Source organism: Aulonocara stuartgranti (genome assembly GCF_965226115.1).
Source record: "Aulonocara stuartgranti genome assembly, chromosome: 23".
Lineage (NCBI taxonomy): Eukaryota > Metazoa > Chordata > Actinopteri > Cichliformes > Cichlidae > Aulonocara > Aulonocara stuartgranti.
In genome coordinates this window covers 9,740,966-9,766,199 of record NC_138958.1, presented here as the reverse complement: position 1 = coordinate 9,766,199, position 25,234 = coordinate 9,740,966, and the positions used below count along the sequence as shown (strand labels likewise).

General features: G+C 40.5%; 2 protein-coding genes across 7 annotated transcripts in view; both read right to left on the bottom strand.

The window, feature by feature from the left end:
- The window catches only part of nhsa (Nance-Horan syndrome a (congenital cataracts and dental anomalies)), a 71,912-nt gene extending 66,894 nt beyond the window's left edge, over positions 1-5,018 (bottom strand). The window contains exons 1-3 of one of the 4 annotated variants that reach the window (XM_082524208.1): positions 4,832-5,018; positions 1,812-2,426; positions 264-1,732 (exon numbers count right to left, since the gene is read on the bottom strand). In XM_082524208.1, the coding sequence (XP_082380334.1) occupies positions 264-543 (280 nt within the window). In that variant the 5' untranslated portion in view covers positions 544-1,732; positions 1,812-2,426; positions 4,832-5,018. Of the gene's footprint in view, positions 1-263; positions 1,733-1,811; positions 2,427-4,831 lie in introns of those variants that run through there. The other 3 variants (XM_082524206.1, XM_082524207.1, XM_082524205.1) reach the window with 3 other exon arrangements.
- A 1,640-nt stretch (positions 5,019-6,658) lies between these two features.
- Positions 6,659-25,234, bottom strand: part of reps2 (RALBP1 associated Eps domain containing 2) — a 31,092-nt gene continuing 12,516 nt past the window's right edge. For 2 of the 3 annotated variants that reach the window (XM_082523188.1, XM_082523190.1), the window contains exons 4-19: positions 24,130-24,238; positions 23,621-23,727; positions 23,394-23,535; positions 23,210-23,273; positions 19,773-19,941; positions 19,632-19,685; positions 19,327-19,405; positions 18,911-18,979; positions 18,522-18,570; positions 18,298-18,434; positions 17,914-17,975; positions 17,712-17,801; positions 14,053-14,139; positions 13,830-13,963; positions 12,528-12,633; positions 6,659-8,020 (exon numbers count right to left, since the gene is read on the bottom strand). In XM_082523188.1, the coding sequence (XP_082379314.1) occupies positions 7,952-8,020; positions 12,528-12,633; positions 13,830-13,963; positions 14,053-14,139; positions 17,712-17,801; positions 17,914-17,975; positions 18,298-18,434; positions 18,522-18,570; positions 18,911-18,979; positions 19,327-19,405; positions 19,632-19,685; positions 19,773-19,941; positions 23,210-23,273; positions 23,394-23,535; positions 23,621-23,727; positions 24,130-24,238 (1,527 nt within the window). In that variant the 3' untranslated portion in view covers positions 6,659-7,951. The remainder of the gene's footprint in view (positions 8,021-12,527; positions 12,634-13,829; positions 13,964-14,052; positions 14,140-17,711; positions 17,802-17,913; positions 17,976-18,297; positions 18,435-18,521; positions 18,571-18,910; positions 18,980-19,326; positions 19,406-19,631; positions 19,686-19,772; positions 19,942-23,209; positions 23,274-23,393; positions 23,536-23,620; positions 23,728-24,129; positions 24,239-25,234) is intronic. The other variant, XM_082523189.1, reaches the window with a different exon arrangement.

Sequence of the window (25,234 nt, the reverse complement as noted above, 5' to 3'; positions counted from 1 at the left end):
GGAAGACAGCACAGGTCTCTCTGGAAGATATATAAAAAATAAAGTTATTAAATGACCTTTGAGCCACTTTGTTACAGCTTGGGCTGGTTTTGAGCTACTGTAGCAGCAATAACACAACTTTTATTTAAATCTGCGTCATTTTTTGGAATAAACGTCACTGATGGAAAATAAAAACGGTGCCTCCTCGTGCAGCTGTCTCCCAGAGCCGCGCGCTCGCAGGCAGCTCGGGTATAAGCAGATACTCAGAGCGGGTCGGTACTCACGCACTGCCTCCTGTTTGGGGTCCAGCTCGGAGCAGGTCTGTTGAAGTTGGCCGATCCTGCCCTGGAGCCCCCGGACCCGCTGGTTGGTGGTTGTGAGCTCGTTTTCCAGCTCCTGGAATATGGAGTAGGCATGTTTGGCCAGGTCCGACAGCTGCCGCAAGGTCCGAGATAGAGCCACATTACTGATGGAGACCAGATCCTCGAAAACCAGACCCTCCTCGTTTGGGACTTGATACCTGCACAGTAACTGGGGTTCCACTATTCTTTTGGCAAATGGCATATTGTTGTGGAGCGGGAAATAAATCCAAGAAAAGTCACCCAGGAGTGAGAAGAAAGTTGCTGTGCCCCCTCGGCCCCCGATCCAGTTTGACTGAACTCAGCTGCTGCTGCCGCTGGTGCCCCCCATCCTTTCATTTGTTAGAGAGGACTGTTGTGCTCCTCGCCGCTGCGCCGGGTCATCTGCTGCCCTAATGCTGGTGTGTTTTTCACTGTTACGAAGTAAAAGAGGTGGTTTTTAAAAAGAAGCATGTGGGAAGTCCCGGAGTGGAGTTCCGGGGATGAGTGGATCCGGACTCCGCCTGCTTCAACCCTGTAAACACTCCACAGCAAACGCTTCAGATGCATTGGAGGCATAGCAGAACGAACACTACAGAATATTAAAAGAGCAATTAATTAAAAGGCCATATTTTTAAATTATTCTTATTATTCTTCTAAAGTTGTTCTTTTTTAGAAAAAGCATGGATGTTGGTTTTCTTTGCGTTTTGGGGATGCACAGTGAACAGGAACACTTAACTCCCTGCAGTCTGGTGGATTTCCTGCACCAGTTTATGCTATAGCATGAACCTCATGTCTTTGTTTACGTAAAGAAAAACACAGAAATCAGTGACTGGGTAACATTAACTGGACTGTAATGCAGTGAGGCTCTGGGGCATGATGCATTACTTTCAGGGAATGTTATTTGTATAGCCCAGTATCATCTGTAATGGTTCAAAGGTCCTCACAGGCATACAAAATATATTAAAAGCAGGGAAAAGACAAGCAAACAGGCAAACATATATGAAAAATACAAAGTATTACTGAGGAAAATGTGCATCTGCTTTGCATCTAAATCTGATAAAACCTGTGGTTAGTAAAATGTTTTTACAAAAGTGCCACTACTTGCTCAAATTAAATCCATACAGGTTATTTGCAGTTAAAAGTCCTTAACAGATGGCCCATAAGCTGTTAATAAGACAAAAGGAAAATGCAGTCAAATAAAAAAAGAGGAAGGTGTCATGGTCCCTGTGCCTCCCCGGCCAGCCCAGTGTGGCCACAAGTGTTTGTTGTTTTTCTCTCACTCTGTCTCTCCTACCTGTCTGCCTGGGCGGAGCTCTGATTGGGCTCCTGCCCTTGGCCCACGCACCTGCAGCTGATCTCGAGCGGATTGCAGTTCTCTGGCTCTTAAGGCTGGGGCTCTGAGCTGTTCGTCGCTGGAATATTGAGTAACTCTCGTTAGTATTGCCTGGCTTCCTTGCGATTCTACTGTTCCCGTGTTTGCCTTCGACTTACCCTCGTCTGTGTAAACAAGTTTACCTGGATCAGCCCTTTTGTGACCCCTGGACCCCGTGAGTAGGAGAGTGAGCTGAGCTGCTTGTGTGGAGACTGTTTGGACGAGGAGCAGAGCGAGTGCGAAGAAGTGTGTCTCCCCAGCCAAGTGATCCCCGGGACCCTGGTGTTTCCCCCCCCCTTCACGTGTATATAGTGCACCAGTGTGATTAATAAAGTGTCGTTGAACTGTGCTACCTCAGTCTGCGTCTGAGTCCGTTCCACTCCCGTGACAGAAGGAAAGAGAGAAAACTAAGTTAAGAAGGTTAACGAAGTGTCTTTAAATGTGTTTGGAAAAAACATTGCGCAAACAGTTGCTTGCTTTAAAGGAAGATATATGCTAAACTGGGAGACAAAGAAGGGATTTCATTATTGGGGTAATATATTAAAATGTCAAAGGTCTCACACATGTGCACCTCAGCAGCTACTGAGATTAACTGAAAACAAAAATGTTAGTTATCATTTTCTTAAGATTAGTTAAGAAACTTCTGAATTTCTTTCGAGAATTATTTTGAGACAAAGTCCTGATGTCTGACCTCCTCCTTATTTTTCTTTCTGGCTTTAGGAACCTGCCTCCACCTGCAAAGCATCAGAGGAGAGAAGGACACACATAAAGGAGAGAAGGAGACACTTCGTGTCATTGTTTTTATTTTGATTTTAGTTTACCATACAATATTCAGCAGCGGTATCTACGGTTAGGGTTTAATAAAAGCTTTGGCAATATTCAAGTTATAAACACATCACATGTATTACGTGTCATAGAGAGGGTGTTTGCTAACTAGATGTTGGGGACATTCAGCGCATTCATGCCAACCATTATGTTTTTTAGCTTTTGAGTTCTTGAGACTGCATTTGAGCTCCAAAGTGGCTGATGTGCAGTCCTCTATGCCATTCAGCTACGTCTCTGACAAGGCAGATGTCTTGGACTGCAGCTTTCTCCTCGCTCTGCTCAGTTCTCCACCTGCTGCATGTCCTGGTTGATGTGGCCCTGCAGCCAGCAGCAGATCTCACCCAACAATTTGTACTGCTGCCAACTGCAGTCCAACACACTGGAGCTGGAATACAATACCAGCCTGATCAGCATGCAGGTAACGAAACAGAAGGTGGGATGGGCTGTGTATCCGAGTGCTAAAAATGATGCATTTGTTTCAATGTTTCACAAGAAGCTCAAACAACACAAACATATTAACACAAAGTAAGTCATGTTGTTTTTTTTTCTTTAGTTCTAGTCTTAAAGTAAATCCAGAGTATTAAAATCTCTTAAATCTAACTTAAGCTTCAGGAAGTCTGTTGAAAAAAAAGAAGACTTGATTTAGTTTATTTGCTATAGGGATATCCAGCACATTTCCTTCATTCACTCTTGCGCAGTAAAACAACAATAATTCAGCTTTCACGTTGTCATACCCCTGTGTAGGTTAATCTTCACTTTTAACTCTGTTTGCAGACCTGACAGCCTTAGCCGAGCTTCATTCACATTTGCTGAATGAGTGTTTAGTTAAATCCCACCAGCTGACGGGGCCAGAATCGACAGCTCCAAAGCCTTTCCTGTGGCCTAGCTAATGTCCACACCAGAAGTGCAACCTTTGCAAAGCCCAGCCGCGGACAAAGGCGGGACGAGAGAAGCTCCGTATGTCGTCATCTTTGAGTAATGGTGCTGGAACAAAAGGCCGAACTTAAACAGACAAAAGCTGGTAATCTTTGTTGTGAGAAGAGTCAGCTTTAACTTGAAGTGAGCAGGGGTGATATGGACACAGTTTACTTACCGTGAACTGAGAAAAACGTGCTCTCCACGTCCACAGATCACAACATTAAAAAGCGCTGACAGGTGGAGTGAGTTATAATATTTTTACAACCTTGGCGTATCTTTTGTGAAGATGTGTTGAACTTCAGCATATAAAAAAGGTGGTGCATACAGCAAGGCCCTGCTCTCTTGCTGATGCATGTTTGGAAATGAGACAGCTTTGAATATTAGATGCATTTCACAGGCACGCTTCCTGTTTTATTTTGGTGTCTTCTGTTGCTCTATTTTTCCCACCTCTGATTTCCTGATTGAATCCTCCTGCGTCTTGTTTCTTGTTTCTCAGTCAGACCTCTGTATACATCCAGTCCTATCTCCTCCTCAGCCTTTTGTTATTCTTTATGTTTTCTGTTCCTTTTTGATATTTTTAAAGTATCAGCCATCAGAGCTGTGGTATCTCACTTAGGTCCTCTGTCAAAGCACACTATCTATGTCTTGATATGCCTTTATTTGGCTTTTAGTGTCATTTTTATGTCATTCATTTATATGGAGATAAAAATGGAGGCCCGGTTAATTCTCTGTGTTGTGTCTGAGAACACAAAATATCAATCCATCTGTAAGAATCATTAATACTAATAAGCACGTGCAGAATAATCAGGCAGCTGCTGTTTAAGTGGGAGACGGTTATTATAAGAGCAGGCTTATACTTAGAGGCACATGGCTGACATACAGTTTCCTCATCACGCTCAGTTGTCATCCTGAAATGCAAACCAAACATTTTTAAATAGTATTTATAGTTGAGTGAGAATGACTCTCTGTTAAGCCAACTGACTTAATGAATGCACACAGTCCTCTCCCGTTGTATAAGATGAAATAAACCTATAGTGTGGATGGAGTGACTGTAAGTTGATGCAGCAGGTACCGACATGCAGGATTGTGCCAAATATTGGTTATGGCGCAGAGGAATTACGAGCGTCTTGTTGTCGTCTGGCATCCTGCGTCTGCTTCCCAGACTGAACTTATTTACTCAGGCTCATTCATTTTCTCAGATGCCTCAAAAACTTTCTGCCTTTTTTCCTTGGATTGAGTATCGGTTTCTCGTTTCTATTCCTTAAAAATGCCCTGGGAATTCAATCATGCAAAAGAATTCAGCGAGTATCCGTCTTTTCTTGGTCTCGGTGATAGGCTTAATTTAGTCTTGGAGAAAACTTCACATATTGGAAACAAGTCATAATCAACTACTTACAGGAGAAATTAGAGATGAAATGAGCGACTAAAGCTGGGATCAAACTTGCTTGAGGATTTGCACGTTCCAGAAAATGTGAGGTACTAAATGGGAAACAGCATGGCTGACACGTGACAAGTGCCAAAAACTGCAGTTCTTCTAACGGCCACTTGAGGCAGACTCTGAAGGCAAGCCATTCCCCACAGACTCTGATGTTAGCTGCTGTGAAAATTACACCCTAGTACAAAAATAGTTTGTTTCTCTATAGCTAAATCCTCTTCATAACAACAACATCGAGAGTTTTTCGATATCTTATCCATTTGAATTTTTTAGAGGCTTAAAATGAGGGAGGCGGAGCCACTTTGTCTGACACCTGGGACAGCTGTTAGCTGCAGCCAACAGCTGTCTGCTGGGTGTCTCCTCAGCAAATGCAGTCACTGAGCTGGAGCTGTTGAATGTTTTGCAGACTTAAAAAAAAAAAAAAATCATACTACTCCAAAACCAGAATTTTTAAATATTCAAAGTGAAAGTAACTATATTTACTCAAATACTGTTTAGTAACACTTTGAGATACTTAGAGTATTTACAATCTCAAGTAAATAATATACTTTTTTTTGTATAACAAGTTGAGCAAGTACTTTATAGATTATGTTTAACATGCTAGCACATGATAATAAATAAATAATAATGGAAAACTATACAGTAGATAAGATTTTAGTTGACTTTATTTTTGATATTTATGTTTTCTAATACTTTATGCATTTACTTAACTAAAACTTTCAATTAAATTATTTTCCTTTTAGCAGCTTATTTATAACATTGTATTTACTAGTACTGAGTACCACCTCTCTAGCAATGTCATTTAGCTACTAAACATATGGCTAAATAGGCAGTCTATATTTCTAGCAAACTACCAAAATGTGACACTTCTTGATCATAAGAAGAACTTGATCATAATTCAAAATCATAACAAACAAAGAAAAATACCACGTAAAGTATTATTAGTGGGCTCAGTAGTGTAGGTGAATATGTGAGATGAGAAGTTCTGAATGCCATGAACCAAATGCACTCCACTGGAGCCTCTTTCAAAGCTCCAGTGGAGTGCTTTGAAAGAGGACCAGCACACCAGGCCCAGGTGTTGGCTGTGATGCCTCCACTTAGTACCTACAAGAAAAGCTGCCACACAGACAGGAAGGTGGGACAGAGAGGGTCTGCAGATCACCAAAGTTACTCCAAATTACCCTCATGGGGGGATATGCATTTAGTACCTAATGTTATGTCAAATTTGCCAAGAACGTTAATCCCAAAGATCACGACTCCTCCTCCTCTGTGGATCACGAATATATAGAATAGCCTTAGCTAGTGAAACATTTTGTTTGGACCAACATGCCAATTAGCCAACAGACCAAATGAGTGAGCCAGCATTCTCATCAGCTCCTATAACACATTTGTAACTAATAAAAAACAGATGATGCCTGATAATAATAACAATCAGAGGAGCTATTAGAGACGCGAGTGCAGCACATGACTGAGAAAGCGGCCCATCTGTGGGTGGTGTGTCTTTAATGAGAGCCAAGTGTGTCAGAGGATATTTTGGGATGGCAGCAGCAGAAGGTCTGGGAATACAGCCATCAGTAGTGATCTGGGTGACCCTCGGTTGTTGTGTCTGTGTCACAGAAAAGCTCGGCTGCTTTGTGACTGCCAGAAAGTTTCGACTGCTGCCCGTTTGATCTCTCCTGCCCTCATACCCAACATGTGATAACGGTTTCTCAGACATCTGTTTATACATCCAAATTTAGTGGAGCTGTTGAGGCATCTTTATACAGCAAACCAGTGGTAATAAAAGCATTTCAAGCAACAAAAATAGACTTTATTGATTAGTTCCATTGTTGTCTTAAGACCAGAGCTCAGTCGTGCACAGTTTCAGATTCATTTACATTCTCACATAAGTTTAACACAATCATGCAGTTTCAGGCTTGCCATCTCATTATCACAATCATGATCCAACAGTAGTGTGAAAAAAAGCAATAAACACATGACCATGCCTGCTTTTTCAGCCAGTCTTTAAATCTATCATGACTATTAGATGATTATTGTGCTTATTATTTCATTTTTTAGCCGTTAATACTGATTTGGGTTTTGCTTTTTTTTTTAGCCTGTAATATTATAAAAGTTGTTATAACAGCAGATTGGCTGTTTAGAAAAAACTCTGAGTTTAAAATAATCTCGCCAATAGCAGATGTAGATTTTTACTAAGGAAAAGGCAATTTACGAAATCGCAATTATTATGAAGAATAACTGTTGACATTGTGAAATCTTTTTTTCATCAAGGCCAACTCTGCATGATAACAAACATAAAGATGTCAGGCAACACTTACATCAAACATGTAGCAACTTCACATGAAAATGCTCATATTACATACAAATCCAGTGTCGACATTCGTCACATGTGCTACGGATACAGTCCTCAAAACACACATTTTTTGTGGACGCTCAAAATGTTTTGTTAAATCAGATTCATTCCACATCCAATGTTTTATTTTTTGCCATCCTTTGAAATGTGCACTTTTATTTTTCCTTCCAGTGCAAACAGCGTAAGAACGAGAAATCAATCTGTAGCACCATCGCTTGTTTTATTGTGTGTGTGTGTGTGTGTGTGTGTGTGTGTGTGTGTGTGTGTGTGTATATATAGATGAAATGTGGTGCGTAGAAAAACATGAAATCTGAGAAGATGGGCTGGACAGAAAATAAGATTTTTCATAATCATGGATAGATGTGCAAACACGTCCTGTAAACCATAAAAGATTTATGAGAGAACCTAACAGTGAATCACAACACAAATAAGTTAGAAAGTCATAAAGAAAACATTGTACATGTGCATATTATACAGTGATTAAAAACACACGGTTTAGTCCTGCAGAGCATCTTTAACAATAATGCAAACAAACACATGGACTCGAGCTGGAGCTGATAATTCAAGAAAAGTAACATCCCTGTCCGTTGAGTCAAAAATGCACTTTGCTTCCATCGTCAGACAACAACCACTTGTGTCTTGGCTTAAACATTTGTGTTTAATAGAGAAACCGATGCGCGCCCCTGTGACAGAACGGGAAGGTGACTCCGATCAGACTTCGGGCTCAGTCATGTCGAAGCCAGAGGCCGTAGGAGCTCCAGCTGGGACTCCAAGGTGACCCTCTCCTTATGAACCACCTGCAGCCAAGCAAAAGAAAACATGACCTCTGATCGCTGCAGTCTGAACAAGAGATGCACCTCAGGCGGTAATGACATTATTTGCTTTGTTTTCTGTGGTGACGACGGCCAAGAACAAGGTTGAAATCTGGCCAACGGCCCCAAAAGATCACAGTGTTAATTACTACAAAATATGAAAGTGCTGGAAAAAAATGAACAGCTTGCAAAGATTTGAGATACAAGATGACTTTTACAAATTGTAGAACGAAGCAGGAAATCTTAACTAAAATCAGGATTATTAATGTGCTCCCTGCGGGCAAATGGTAGAATGGTAGCTTCTGGCTTTCGATGCAGTTGATTGCAGTTTTAAACTGAGAAAAATGTGTTTTTCACCCTGAAAGCTTCATGTGGATATGAAGAAAAATATAATGGTGCAAAATTCCAGTGCACATCATATTTTGAGGGCCTGTGAATTAGAAATTATTCATGGTATGAGGTAAAATTTTGCAAGCCTTTATTAAATAGAAGAGAAAAAAAAACTGAGGGCATGAATGGGAAATACAGGATCTTTGACTGAACCCCAGTTCACATTAAGAAACATCAGAGCAGTATTAAAGCAAACATTTTGTGTTAATATCCCAAAAACAGAAACATACAATAACAACCATTCTTTGAACCCAAAGATTTCAAATAATGATTAAAAGTTACACTTTGAAACACAAAACACTGCAGACAGACCGATTACTGACTTTTCCGTTCATCACGGGCACGGTGGAAAATAAAGGCTGTCGCGGCAGCCTGCTTTTATTACTGGATTATTGTGTCAAACTGCACCCGCTAACAGCTTGTGTCAGACCTCTGTGCAGATTCTCCGGTGTGTTACTCCTGTGAAAACTTTGGGCAGCTTAGTGTTTAAAATAAATCACTGATTATGGAATTATTTTCTTTGATGTATGCGTTTTTCCTGCGTGGCGCCCAATCACATGCCTTCTCCCAGACCTTGTGAACCCCTGCACAAAATATGGAACTGATTATGTGAGTGGAGAGTATGTACAGCATTAATATTTGGAATCTGACCTTGTCACTCCCAACATTAAAGCACAAAGCTCTACACAGCATGGAGGGGGAGAGACGATAATAACTTGCCCCCAGGGAGAGGGTATACTGCAATAAGAGTATAGCAGGAGAGTTAAGTTAACTGCCTGTTTGCTATGGTGTGTGTGTAACACGATTAATCCCCTCAAGTGGCCTCTAATATTCATTACACCCCCAATATGAAGGTGTTGGACAGAACGATGGAAACTCCCTGACTAATCTTAAGACTAAGGGTGTAGCTAAGGAAATATTACAGTTTGCCACCTCAAGTGGAAGAGACTGAGTGAATGTGGAATATTTACAGCATTAATATCTGGAATTTAGGCCCTGACCTTGTCGCTCCCTAAAAGAGAGCACAAAGCTCTGCACAGCAGGAGAAAGAGGAGTGAACACAATAAGTGCCCCCAGGGAGAGCGTACACTGCCATGTGAGTATAGCAGTAGACTCAAGACTCAACAATGTAAAAAGATTAATCCCCCGAAGTGGCCCCTAATGTTCATTACACCCCCAAAAATGTGAACTGAGCATAATAGGATTCTCCCACTCTCAGTGCTGTACTAGCTGTAGGCCCGAAAGCTTAAGATTTACCCTGAAGGTGGCAACAGAGGAAAGGTCACGAGGTCAGTTCTGATGTGAACGTGGAAAATAAACAGAGTTAATATTAGACACTTACTTTTTGGTGTCTCCCCACTCTGCACTAGAATAAAGGTCATAAGGTCACTGATATATCGAGTTGAATGCATTGCACTTATTAGACTGCTAGTGCATGAAAAGCTAATATTTTGGCTTGAGGTTGGTGCTCAAATGGAAAAGATTTCTGTATATGCAGAGCATGAGACCTACATTTAAACTGGAAATTCAGACTAATAGCATTGCTGGTGGATCATGTCTATCCAGGCTAAACTTGAATAGGCCTGCACCTGCCAACGTATCTTCACTGAACATCAACATTCTTAACCGTATCAGATGAAAACTTCATCGGAATTAACAGATTTGTTGGAATATTTATGCACTTCCTTCTCTGGGATAAATCAAAACCCCGGTTGGATTTTGTGTTGCATGCAAGTGCTGCTCAGTTGGACAAATTTCCAGAGTTAAGAAGCTGTTCCTCTAACTTTATTATGCTCACGTGCCTATTATCGTTTTGTTTTATGTCATTTAAAAACGAAAATGACTCATGTTTTTTATGTATATGTCCCACTATAGTATAAATTACAGTCTTGAAAAAGAACGTTTTCACATGACTCTCTGCATTTCTGTGAAAAACTAAATGCATGCCATGATTAGGCAGCTTGTAAAAACACCTTTATCAGGAATAACTTGACGTAATCTCTGTATGACTTTATCAGTGTCTTACATCACTGTGGAAGAATTTTGGCAAACTCATCTTTACAGCTTTGCTTCATTTCATTCGGGTTTGCAGGCACTTGTTTATGCACGACGTTTCAGGCAGGTTGAGGTCTGGGCCATTGCAACTGCATGATTCTTCTCTTTTTCAGCCATTCTGTTGCAGTTTTGCTGCAGTGCATGTGCTCAATGTTCTTTTACATGATCCAGTTTTAGCCAAACTTTAGCTGTGGGGGACACAGCCATTTATTTCTAGAATATTTTGGTATACAGAGGAATTCATGGTTGTCTCAATGACTGCAAAGTGCTCAGGTCCTGCGGCTGCAAAACAAACCCAAATCAGCACGCATCCCCCACCATGCTCGACAGGTGGTATGAGGTGTTTATGCTGATGTGCTGTCTTTGCTTTTCTCTAAACGTAGTGCTGTGTGTTATGGTCTGACATGTCCATTCTGTCCGTCTAAAGGACGTTGTTCATGAAGTTTTGTGGTTTGCTCAGATGCACCTTTGCAAACCTAAGCTGTGCTGCCATGTTTTGCAGTTTCTCTGAGAATTGCTTAGTCTGAGCTTGTGGTGAATTTACTCAGATGTCGACTGCGGCATTGTGGTAAAACACCCAAATTCTCCAGACCATCAAATTGTTAAAATGTCTGCGTTTACAGAGCTGTTCACACTTGATTAGTGATGATTATTTAATCAAGAGTATCTGATTAGCAGCACCTGGCTACTACTTACCCTCATGGAAAGATGTACTCAGTATTTCACAGGACTGCACAGAGTCCTGTAAAAATATATTTTATGTCCATATATATGCCTGGTGGTCATGGTTTCCAGTCATTTTTATACATAAGGACTTCAGTCATCTCTATCAACTGATAATGGTCTAATGGTTCTCACCTAATATTACAAAGTAAATGTAGGAAGATTTTCAATTAAAAGTTTCCTATGATATTTTATTTTCATCAGCCATGTTTCTCAGCAAGACTCATAACCAAATTTGCTGACTTTTCAAAAAAGTGTTTTTAATCAGTGATTCTGACAACATATTAATCCACCCTTCATTTATGGATATTTTTCTTTAAACTTTCTTGAACTGTCTTTGTAAAAAGTCAAGTCTTCCTTTCCATCCAGCCTTCCTTCTGTCCCCACACATGCACACACCCTGTTGTAGTTGGATGCCTGACCGGCCCAGGCTATATTTTGAAGAAGACAGTTGTGAATGCCAGTGGCTGTTTGGTATTTCAATAAGGCTCAGGTCTATATAAAGACACATATGCCTTTCTCTGCAGAATTCCACAGATACTTTGAGGACGTGGGAGAATTAGAACGAATAAATATCATTCCAGATGACCTTTCACAAAGGGAAAGGAAACATAAATCCTTGAAATCTGAGAACAAAATAGCCTCTTTGCATGATATTTTAAGATGTTACAAAGTAGGTCCTTTGTTGGTAGCATTCTTCTCCTTTATATTCCTTTTCCTCTGTTGTATTAAAGCTATAAAAGCCCTGCATGGTAGCGTGAAGGTTCCGCTCCTGGATCATTTATGAGGAGAATGACAGGCATGCAGCATGTGCTCCAAATGTGAGTGAGAGTGTGTTCCACGGGCAGATCACCAATGCAAACAGCCAAGTCTTTGCCATTAGTTCAGCTATGACTGATGGGCAAAGGAGGGCAGACAGTTGAGCTTGAGGCTTTTCACAGAGTTGGATCGGTAGGAGCGTTTTGCTGTCAGCAGCAAAAGAGCAGAACTCAACTTCTGACACACGTTTGAGGGGATTTTGAAACCGAGTTAACTTGAACACTACCACGCTCTTGTGGTTGCAGCTGAAATGCAATGTTTAGTACTTCTGTTGTTTAATTGAACTGTCAGAGTTAAAGGTACACTGTAGTTCTGTGTGTCAAGCGGGCACCCTTTATATGTGTTTTCTAAGCACTGCAGGGCTGGTTTTCCCATTTCCCAGAGTCTTGAAGGAGGTGGAGGGCAGGGAATGTGAGAAAGTTGTAAATGGGCACACACCGCTACAGCAAAACCCAAGTGGTATATACAAAGTGTCATGAGCTCAAAAAATACCACATGAACTAACCTTAAGTTGCTGCTGGAGTTCGCTATTAAGGCGTGTCAGCACAGCATTGGTTTCCCTGTTCTTACGGATAGCCTGCTGGATCTCCCTCTTCTGTCTGGGCAGCAGTCTGAAAGAATTTCATACAGTTTTTATTTGCTATTAAATAGAATTTTAAGGTGAATAAAACAGCATGGCATGGCTATAACAATCTCCAGTTCTTCCAGCTTATCAGAGGTTTGAACTTTGCACGTCAGAAGAATAAGACCAGTTGCAGGGGTCGCTGCAACTAGGAGGCCTCCGCTGTTATTGATGATCACCGTGTATCGCACTGACAGTTTCAATGAGCAGTCTGGTCAATAAGGAGACAGAAGCACACATGGTAGAGTCATTATAGTGAGTTAGAGTGTGCCTTAATGTCTGGTGAATTCCCCTCTTTGGGTGGGTTTTGTGGGTTTTACGATCACTTAAGAGCATGTAGGTACTTTTAAGAAGCTCTTTGACCTGCATTAACTCATTTTTCTGGCCACTTGAGGTAGAGCAACAAGCTGTAAACATTGGTATATTTTACTCATAAAGTTTACAAGAACTTTGCATGCAGTGACCTTTAAAGCTTGAAACAAAAACTGCATTTTCTCCAATTTGAGGCTCCAAAAGTTAGTCACCTGACAGTCAAGTTGTGTGTTACAATGCTCAGAAATGAACATGTTTAGAGTCTGACAGAAAAAGGGTTTTTTGTTTCTATTGTTTTTATAATTTACCTGTTTTGCTTCTGGTAGGACTTAAAGTTATTAGCTGCTGCTTTGACACCTTTCAGACCTTTGCTAGGCCTCACTTGATCTAATTTGAGCCACTGAGCTGGATCTCTCCACTATGTGTTTGTTGTGCGAGTGTCTTCTGAAGGTTTTTTTTAATGGTTTAACGAATAAAGGTTAAAACCTGTTGGTCATTAAATGCAAAGCTGGTTTACGGCATTTCCATGTTGGCTTCACATTTTAAGACCTAGAAGCATCAACGGTCACTGCTGGCTTAAAATAAATGATTAAGTTGAGGCTTCAAAATACAGAATCCAAAATTAATGAGTGACAGTGGCCAAGTCCATCTTTGACATGCAGGCTGTAGGCTAACACATTTAAGAAAACCTCACAGTATTCTGTCAGTTTATCACTGCAACCAGCGATTTATGTAGTTATTCTCTTATATAAAGCAATGACTACACCAAATTTAACACAGGTTAGTGTTCCTGGCTACATTTTAACCACTGCTAAAAGTGGTGGCTATTTTTAGCCAAAGTGATCAGTGTCACAAGTTAAATGTTTGACTAACTTTTGAGGAGTTTTAGCAGGAGGAGGAAATGGCACCGCTGGCGGAGGTACAGTCTCCAGGTTTTGGCTCTCTGGGAGATATTTCCTGCGAACTGGCTTCTGTGGAGGTTGATTGTGAGAGGCGGCAGTCATGTCCTGAAACCATAACAGATGAAAAGATAGAATTATTGTAAGAAAGACACTGACTGTTACACAAGAGGAGTGGCTCAGTGAGCAGTCCTGACCTGTTGTGAAGGATTCGTCATGTCCTCAGTGCTGAGCCCAAATCTGGAGTGTGGCCCCTGATCTTCAGGTTTCACACTGCTCTCCTCCTAAAGGCAATAAACCAAAAAACTTGGCTTGGACGTTTGTCATGTAAGATAGATGATAAAAGATCTATTCCTCCACGGAGAAAAGAGTGTTGATGCCATGATGAGGTGAATTAAATTGAGAGAGGAGCTATAAAGAGGCAGAAAGAAATGTGCTGGCCCTGACCGTGTATAAATCAGCACCTTCCCTGCAGGGACTGCGATGTAGGGCTCTCCAGACACGGCCTGCTCAGGGGCAGCCATGATGGATTACTTTGCTTTTATTGCATCACCTTGCTGCCTTATTCCTTTGTTTTAAGATGTTTAATGTGTCACCACATGGTTTTTAGGGCGAAAGTGTGAGGACAGGCCCTAGTTTTGTGAAAGTTGAAGGCATTTCTTACAGCCTTTCCCATCTGTTAATGTTGGATTTAGTGAATTTGATCCGCTAATTTGTCCGGGCTGCAGTCTTCACTGTGGCGGCAGTGGGCTTTCGTGATGCTTAAAGCAGGCTCCTGTTGTAAATTGTACCCAAGAAACCTAAAAATGCATTTTGCTCAGAAACACCAACTGACTTTCAAATAAATGGCCCTGAGATTCACTGCTCCATTGGACGCGAAACACAGCCACAGCATGGAAACATACAGACGCTGTAGTAGTTGCTACAGCGGCAAAAAAACCACAGCAGAACCATAAGCAGAGTGTGTGGTCAAATCAGCTGCAAAGGCTGGTATTAAAGAAGTGCCATCACTGTCAGTTTCTAGAGCGTGCATTTTTAAAACTTTCCTCATTCAACTGGAATATTTAAGAGCAATGAGACAAAGGAAGCTTATTCAAACAAGAGGAAACAAAACACAAACTGGACACAACAAATGAATCAAAAACAGACAACTTTAACCTTGTCCAACTTTCTGTCTGAATGTATCAATGCATGCAATGGATCAACTGGACTCTCTCCACTCCTGGAAGAGACCAGTGGACCTTGGTAAGCACCAGGGGCGTAATTTCCAGGGGGTTATGACCCCCTTAATAATCAGACCCAACCAATATACCACCCCACCCCCCAATGTTCAGCACAAAGTTGCACTGATGGTAAGCACGGATAATAACTGAGCTAACAGATACGTTAATATGTTCTACTGTGGCAATAACATAGACTGTACCTAAAAGATGGACATGGTTACAGTGATGCCACCCACTGGTTTGTTAACTACAAATCTCTCACTCGCAAACTTTGTGGCTCAGTCACAAAGCAGGCCCACCCTAAAAATAAACCCCGATTCGGTCTCTCATTTGCTCTGACCACAAATTTCACGTTGCGTTAAATACAACTTAAATCTAACAATTGAGACGTAAAACGTGACATCAAAGCTTTTACTGACCTCACAGATCAAGTTTACCATTAGGGTCATTTCTCCCAGGCTTTCAGAAAATAACTAAATAACAATATCAGTACTTCAACAAGCTTCATTCCTCCCTCTAGTTTTCTCTTAAATGCAGTGCATGATGCTTCAATAGTGACCACCTGTTTTTCACCACATGTAGGGCTACTTTGACTTCAGTGCATCAGGTATAGTAATACTCACTACAGAATATAGCCTGTAATACAGTAAGTAATGAGTGATTTCAGACATAGCCATGTACTTAAACTGCTCCCATGAGTTCCCCACAAAAGCAGGTGTCAAAATATTCACACTTAACTCAAGATTGACATGTTTTATGTAAAAGGAAGTTATTTTTAAGGACGCTTATACTTCACTGATTTACAATGCCTCTCTGAGGAGCTTGGGCTGGTGTGGATTTCTATTTGCCTTACTAAGTGAGAAATGTACATCTTATAGCTACCTTTGGGATGATCTAGTGCAGCTGGTTTTAATTAAGTAAAACACCATGTGGGGAGACAGAGAGATGGCCGTGCTCTATCGTGATGGGGAGGAGAAGAAAGAGTAATGGATCCAAGGTCAGAGTGAGAGTAATGAAAGGGCACCTTAAAGATAAGTGATGACAAAGACAGAAGTTAGAACTGAGTGATTTACAGCAGTGGTCTCCAACTGTTTTTGCGCCACGGACTAGTCTATGTCTGACGATTTTCACCGACCGGCCTTTGATGTATTTATCCGCAACACCTTAAAGTAAAACCAGTACCGGTACAAAAAAAAGAAGATTTATTCATAAGACCCAGGAAAACCGAGTTAACAATAAAAACAACTTAAAAAATAACAATAAAAACCATAAATTTTACATTCGAGCCTCAACTCTCACGGCCCTGTACCAAACAACTCACGGACCGGCCCGGGGGTTGGGGACCGCTGATTTACAGCATTCAAAAACTAGAAAAAACCCCACATCCACACCAAAACGTAGGCAGATGCTGGGCCAATAACAAATCTAATCTATGCACATTTTTAGCACGCCACAAAAACTGACACTTCAAGCACATCTTGTCTAATGAAGAGTATGATTTAGAACACACAACACCTGATGCGAGGGGCAGTACTGAAGCAGGAGCTGCTTTGCCTTTTGACCTTAAAACTACATATGATTTTTGTAATGAAAGCCAGAGGTTTGGATGCCATAAAGCCAGAAAAAGCTGCCAAAATCGCTTCACTCCCACAAGAAAAACAAATACTGAACATAGCTGCGCAAATACAATAACCTTTGAGAAAGGAATGGGGATTTTTTTTCCACCTGCAGTTCCAGGAAATGTAGTGCAGTAAAATACAGTACTTTTCCATGTGCACACAGCGTTGATTATGGCTGTGGGGTGTGCGGCTCATTTAAACAAACACACACATTGATAAAAGTACCAAATGCACCACAGTAATTAGCGTTTGTGTTACTTATCATACGGCAGCAGTGAAGTTTATAAAGCGATTCATTAGAAAGCAACCACAAAATCAGCTCAGTTTTACAAGCAGCATATGTGCTGAAGGACACGGAGGATTCTGAAGTGAGGATACTTCCTAATATGGTGCTTACCCATGATTTTTAGATTAGGCTTCCTACTGAAGGAAGAGGAAATGTCTAAGTTGTCAGACTATGGAGAAGTACAAAAATGACACAAAGAGAAAAAGGAAGTGCTCTTCCTGAGAGGATGCAGGAGTATTTCAAAATAAAATAAATGATGAGCAGAACCATCAGTTTAATTTATTACAAACCTTTCAGCATTTTCACAGGTCCTTAAAGCCAACTATCATTAAAAACATACTGAAAGGAACGACTCGTGTATTGCGTTCAATTCAGTCTGAATGTAACTCGCTTTAAGAAACTGAGTAGCACCACTGGAAACTCTTTGAGTAGTACCGCCTTCTCAGGAAGGATTTTTAACAAATACACAATTTAGGCTTTAAAAAGCCATCTAATTTGCATGGACTTTCATGTACACTTCTGTCAACCTTTTCATTTATTTGTGTCTCGTAATAGAAACTCATACTTTTCCCAAGCACGTCTTTGATGACACTTTTATATATCTGCGATGGAAAGTTGTGAAGTGGAAAATGCTGACGTTTCTTTTTGTAACTGCAATTTGTGTTGCTGTTTGCTACATTTGCAAATTCCCACTGAAACAAAGGCAGACGTTCAGGTTTAATGCTCACCTCTTCTCTGAAGTGACTGAAGTCAGCAAAGTTTGGCTGCTGCACTTTGCTCTGGACAGTTTTCTCCGAAGCGCCGATAAAATGAGAAACCTGACAGGAAAGAAGATTTCTGTCACTTTTAATCTGAGAAAAAATGATGTTGTTGTATTGCTTTGCTCAGCATGCAGTACTACCGTCAAAATCTTAATCAAACAGGAATTACCTGCGAAGCTGTCGGTCTAGGAGGGAGGGCTGGAGGAGGCAGCAACCATCCACTTTTTACTCCTGGAATCCCAAGTGAAAAGCTTACATTGCAATGATGTCATACCCCTGCTTTGCTCTCGGGATACAGATTTCCCTCCTTAAACTCAAATATACCATGCACATTTATAACCACAAACTGAATGGCTCTCTTGTGAGTCTCTCACCTTTCAGACTGAATACTGAAAACCACGCATCTCCATTTCTGCTTTTGTTCCCCGTAAAAGGAGAACTGGCATAAACGACGCATATTAACTCAGTTGCAAAACGCACTGCTGCTCCCAGCTGTTTGTGCTTCTCACCTTCCGTATTGCAGAGATAATATGATGGGAGGAGCAGGTCATACCTGGAGCGCCCTGCTGGAAGAGCTTATTGAGGTCCAGCGATGAGGCCCTGGAGTGGGTCTTCTGGGGTCGAGGGGGAGGGGTGGGTGGCTCCTCGGCCTTCTTCATAGCGTCTTCGATTGAAGTGCTGGAGTAGGACCTGGAGGTCACACGGATGAGAAAATGTAATAATGGTTAATGAGCAGCTCAAGTTGAATCATTTTAGTTGGAGTGGGTTCATTGTCACCTTGGTCTAGTTTTTGTCTTCATCTGTGGATCCAGATCTTGAGGCGGTTCTGTAAGAAAGATGAATACTAATAAGTGTGCTCATTTTCAATCAATCATCTGTAGGCAGATAATAACCACTAGGGTTACTTTTTATTTTTATCTTTCACCAAAAATATATCTTACATCTAGCCAGGAGAGAGTCGTGCGCTTAGAAAACGCAACCAAATCATAACAAACAAGCATTTTCACCGAAACAGACAAAAGAGGAAAGATCCCCAACTCAGAGAAAGTACTGAGGTATTTGTGGCACCCCACCAACCCGAGCTCATCTGAAACTTGTAGCACATGATGTACTTTTACACAGGAACAGAGAAATCTCCCCCATGCTAAGGGAAGGGTTAGTTTCACCTGGCCGCTCAGGAAAAGCACTGAGCTGAAGAGTTACTTTGTCTTGAGATGTCGCGAGCATCTTCACATCTGTAGACACAGTAAAAAAGAAAGATCAGAAATGACGATGCAACAAAAAAAGTGTTTTTTTCCCCCCCGTATTTAAAAACTCTGATAAGCAATAAAGACCTTTTGCCTTAACTCTGCTTAGACTAATAATGTCTTCATACACACTCGGCCCCCAAGGGCCCACTCTGAAACACCCATCCATCAAGAGCATATCAGAGCAGCATTTACTCACTACTTAAGAAATTATGGTTCACTGAATAGATTTGCTTTATTTCAGTATCGCATAAACTGAGATCTTTTTTTGGACTAAGAAATAACATATGTTAGCATTCTCTAATTATAAAGCAAACTAATTGCTTTATAATTACCTTGTTTACTAGATTCTTCTTTCAAGTCTTGTTTCGTTGAGGTTAAGCTTGGCTGGAGTCTCTGCATAATGCTCGGATCCTAAAAAAACATGGCGCGAAGAAAATCAGGACGTGCAAAGACTGAAATAGTTTAAAGTGTGCATTTCAGGAAGTAAAAGATGCTCTAAGCTCAACCTGTTGCCTGGTATGCAATGTACTTGAACCTGGTTGTTCTGTCTCGTGTTCAGCTTGCTAGTGCCCCCTACAGGCAACAGGATGAAACTACAAATAAACATTTTAAACAAACCACTGACGATTTGTTTTACCATCTGATTCGGCCTCCGTCCAGGATCCTCAAAGACAATTAAAGGCCCTGTACTCTGTTGAGAAAGCATGGTATAAAGAGCCCAAGTCTGAATAAATTCATAGCCCAAATAATTAATTTTTGCTACTTGTGTCCGTCGTACTTCATGAGTGTCCGGTATGTCCTCTTCGTGCTGCATGAACCCCGGCCGCAGGCTGGGAGGCAGCGTCTCTGGGAGAGGGTAACCATTCTTTCGGGCCACAATCAAGTGGAACGCTGTGCAAAACTCAGAAAACGTGAGAGCCCCATCTCTATCCACATCACTCAGCTCCCTTTAAAAGAAATGACACACAAAGAATATATGCAAAACCTGAGAATGGAGCTGTGAAACAATAATAACACATAAAGCTGCATGAAACTATTCTGTTAACACTTTGTATTTAAAGTTTCGTGGAAAGCACCTGGTAATCTGTTCAAAATTCTTGGAAAATATAGCTTTCTTTGAAACTGAATCTTTATTTAAAATCAGATAAAGATTAATTTAGTAGCAGGCATGCAGCGCACGGACCACAAAGACTACTTAAACCAGTAATATGTTAGAATCAGTTGAGCAGAAGTATATAAATTACAGTCTCCAGTTTCATAAATTTGTGACATATTACCAAGTTCTTTCCAGGAAACTATTATAATTACAGGGACATTAATCTGAAATTATACACCAGTAAAATGAAGTGTTGCCACAATGTTTACTTGGCCTTTTAAACATGATACTGCATTAGCGGTTAGCAGGCATTCTGTATAGATTTTGTCTTATTCAAAATTTATTACAAGTGAAAGCTAAGCCATGACATACTGTATAATAACATAAACTGTGAAGATATAAGCAAATACTCTTCTGTCAACATTACAGAAAGAGTTTGACGCTGACGCCAACCTCTGCTGGCAGGCAGTTAGCAAAGCTATTGAGTTATTCTGATAGCCTGCTTCTAGCATTATAAGCTAAAGCTAAGCTAACTTGCTGCTACCGTCATATTTTTCTTTCTTAATGTTAATATTCAATTCAATTCAAGGTTCTTTATTTGTCACATGCATAGTTATACAAGTATAACACACAGTGAAATGTAGCCTGACACGCTCCTCGACATGTGCAAAAATGGGGGGGGGTAGAGGAAGAACATTATATATATATATATACACACTATGGCACGATACCGATTCCGATATCATACATTTGGATATCTGCCGATACCGATATGAATCCGATATAGTGTGTTTTAATCAACAAAACTGTTTTTTTTTTAATATCTTGCTGCATTTTGTATAAGTTCATACTCAAGTTTAAAACAACAACTACACTAAAGCTATTCTGTTATACCTGTATGCAAAAAAAAAAAATTTCATAGTTCAGCAATACTGATCAATCTAATAAACTTAAACCTACTCAATCCTCCCTATTCTGGTATTTTAAAGAGTACTTAGCGTAAATATTAAGCAGCCTAACTAATAGGGTTCCAACTCCCAGCAACAACAAAAATAAAAAAATTAAAAAATAGGGAACCACCCCTCACGCTCCACCTCATGATGCTTAATCGACGTAATCAACCTTAATTTGATGCAGTGTGAAAAAAAAAATGCACAGAAATCAATTATTTTTCAAGAAATATTAAATAGATTCAACATCTTTCTTCAACAAAATTGCAGACTGCACAGATGGTACCTTCCCAAAGGAAAAAGTACTATAGCTTACTAGGGTATATATATAGTGACTTAATAGTCACTATATACAGTAATTGACTTCTATTCATTTTGCATCAAATTAAAACTTTGGGTGTCAGATAATTATTTATTAAAAGCTCGACATTTTAAATGAGAATAAGAAAGAAAAGTATGTCTTTGTGCCCCCTTTTCCCTGTTAATGCCCTATCGGCCCCCCTGGCTAAACTTTGCTAGATCCGCCCCTGCACAGTTACCAGCGTCAGCTACGTAGAAAAAGATCCTCGAGTAGAAAGTAATATTAAATAAATTCTAACAACAGCTGATCAAGCTTAAACGTGCTGCTGTTGTTCAGCCGCTGGTTTCCTCTTTCTGGTGCAAAGTGGGCCAAAAACAAACCAGAGAGACGGACTCGCGACAGAAAAGCCGATCAGCTGATCATTAAGCAGTTTCATGATTGAAGTAGCAGCAGGAGAGGCAGTCGCTTGTTAAGCTTAACGCAGGAATGCTTTACAAACATTCAGAGATGGACTTACACACTTGCTTTACTTCTCTCGGGGATAACTTTGTCGGAGATGAAATGCCGGGTTGCTAGCAAAGCTCCAAATGCTATCCAGACCACCGACAGGTCCCGCATGCCACAGCCGCTCTATCACGTGATGCATACTGCTCCGACGTGCTAACGTTCTGAGATGAGTTACGGCGTGTTGCAAGTTTTGTGAGGTGCTTTCGTGATATTTAATGGATCGGATTACATTTTTTATTTTTCTCCGATATCCGATCCAGTAATTTAGGTCAGTATCGGACCGATACCGATACGTAATATCGGATCGGTCCATCTCTAATACACACACACACATTGGGTGAATGTGCAGTAGTAGCAGCAAGCAGATGAATTCTGTACATTAATATGAATAGACATCTGACTATTTTACAGGATAGACAATATAAACATATTTAAAATTAAAGGTAAATTGTTACTGAGTTAACTAACGAAAGCATAACAGTAACACAGCAAAAAAAGGAATCCCCAAATGTCCAACTTTTAAAAACAGGGAGTAATAGCCTCATGTCTTTATGTTCAAGGTTTTCTTACTCAGTCACAGACTAGTTACGTAAATAAGCTAATTTGACATTTATGTTTGCTGATCTCTGTTTCATCCCAGCAGCCAAGATAAGGTAACCTAGCGTGTTGACTAGAAATACTGTAGACTGTATATACTTGTATTCATTTATTATTATTAAATTGACATAAACTACGATACCATGAGTAAATATTTTAGTGCCAATAATAATATAATAATAAAATGCCAATTTAACCACCAACTGCTGTTATATGGCATTTTATGTTAATGTTTATCTGCTTACAGCTTCATTCTTCCCATCTAGCAGTGAGTAGAATTACATGAAAGTAAATAATCATAGTTCCAAGGATATAAGACTAATTTTGAGACTGCCTAAACTCAGCATTACTCAATTTACCGAGCCATTAAGAAGACTACTGTCTTCACCAGTGGGTTATAGTTTGATGTCCATAAGCTGGAGCTTCATTTTTTTATAAATCTAACTGTGCCAAAAAAAAGAAAAACAATAATTTTTTAAAAAAGTTGTAATTTCAAATAAGAGGAAATTAAACCAGTTTTCCAGTTCAAACTAATGTAATCTCATCTTCCCCCTTTATTTCATTAAATAAAGAGTTAAAGAATGTTCCTGAGGCGAAACCTTTTCCCTTTGAGGAGGAGAAGTGTAGCACTGGTCTGCACTTTAAAAACAAAGGCCTCTGTCTGCCTCAGAGGGCATGCTGAGGCTCTTGGCTGAAAAACACCAAACTGACCCCAGAGCAGAACAAGGACACAGACAACACCATCATAAGTCAGCAGCACTTACCAAATGTGGGACAGCTCTGGAATTGGGAGCTTGGATTTTGTGAAGAAATTTTTTGCTACAGCTCCTTGAAATAACAAAGTGCAAAAAACAGTGAAATACTTTTATAGCAAGATGTTTTTTTTGTTGTTGTTTTTTTTTTAATCTTTAGATGAATGCATTTGAGGTGCAGGTGGGCTGTCCATACCCAGGATGAGAGCCCCCAGGTCAGGCTGCAGGCTCTTGAATTGATTAGTGTAATACTCCAGCTGTTCCTCTGTGATCCTCCAGGGGTCATCCTCAGTATAATCTGAAACAGCCTGCTGCTCGAGCCTTTCTACTGAGGAAGCCTGAGCACATACAGAAAATCAAAGTGGCATAATACAGACTTAATAAAACATATTTGTAAATCTTTAAAGAGAAAAACATCAGTACCTGAGCCATAGCTGGATGCTCCACAGTGGGTTTGGTCCCGTATTTGCTTGGTGAGGAGTGCTGCTCCAGCTGAACGATCGGCCGCGAGGAATGTTTGCTTTCGTAGGCTGAAGGATAGAAGAGAAAAACACAGCTTTGACGGAGGAGAAACTTGAGACTGACATGCAATGATTTCCTGCTGATTACACTCCTGAAAAATGTGATCTGAGAGAATGAAAGATTTACAGATCAAAAGGAACCGTGAGAAGAAAGAAACCGAAAGTTTCGAGGAATGAACAGGTGTCAGAAACTCAGGAAAACCTCATCGTTTTCATTTCTCAGTCCGAATTATTTGTTAATTACAAATGTACAAGCAAGCTCCAAACATGCTAAATCAGACAGTTTATGGCACGTGAAGACTCTGGAGAACTCTACAACTGCACAGATGGTGGTAGAACTTAACTTAAAAGGGAAAAAAGGGTTTTTAAAATTCTGATTTCCAGCTTTAATAGGAGTGAAAATGATCTCACCGATTTGCGGGTCAACTCCATTTCTCTGCTTGGCGTATGGGTAACTGCGATATGTCAATGGCGAGCGAGGTGGTGAGCTACACGGGGATCGTGGTGGCGACCAAGGTTCCTTTAAATACAGGGACAGTATAAATGAGGGGTGGGTAATCGATTTTCCAAAGAGCCCACATGAGAAACAGATACTGTTGCAGACAGGACAAACAAGTAACCTGAACTTAGTTGTGATCAATATTAATTTTATCTCTCTCAAACCGTGGAGGAAGTATTTGTTATTTCACACAAACAAACCAGCATGTAGCACGTGAACATTTCTCTAGGTGACAGGCATCTTTTTGGGGCAGACGGGCTCCACCTCAACGCCTGGGGACGCCGTTTGCTGTCCGCCAATTTGGCATTTGGCGTACAGCACTCCCGCACATCGCCACTGTCTGCCACTGACTGATGTTCCCCTGGTCCCAGCTCCTATATTTGTTCCACTTTTAACAGTAATACACAAAACTCTGGACTAGGACCTTTCTCTCCCACAGTCAACACAATACCCGTCATAATCACAAACAGAGAGCAACAGAATTATCATAAATCCAGTAACTCCAAAAACATTAATAACCTCCGGCCTCTTCAAAAATATCAACATCCATTCAACTCTATTGTCAATAATCCACCAGTCTCAATCAGTATGGCACTTTTAAATGTACGCTCTCTGTCGAACAAGTCTTTTATTATTAATGATTTAATTTTAGATAATAAACTTGACTGTTTATTTTTAACTGAAACATGGCTGGGTTCGGATGCACCAGTTGTTTTCACTGAGGCCTCCCCACCAAATTTTAATTTCTCTTTTTCTATTAGAAGTGGTAAGAGAGGTGGTGGGACTGCATCTTTAGCCAACAACACACTCACCACCAAACAAATTTTATTTGATCATTTTACCACTTTTGAATTCCACGCTATTGTTTTCAGCAGCCCTCCAGTTTTATCTGTCACAATTTATAGACCACCTAAAGACAGCGCTGCTTTTATCAAGGAATTCTCAGAATTTTTAACAAACATACATTCAAAATATAATATGATAATTTTAACCGGTGATTTTAACCTGCACATAGAT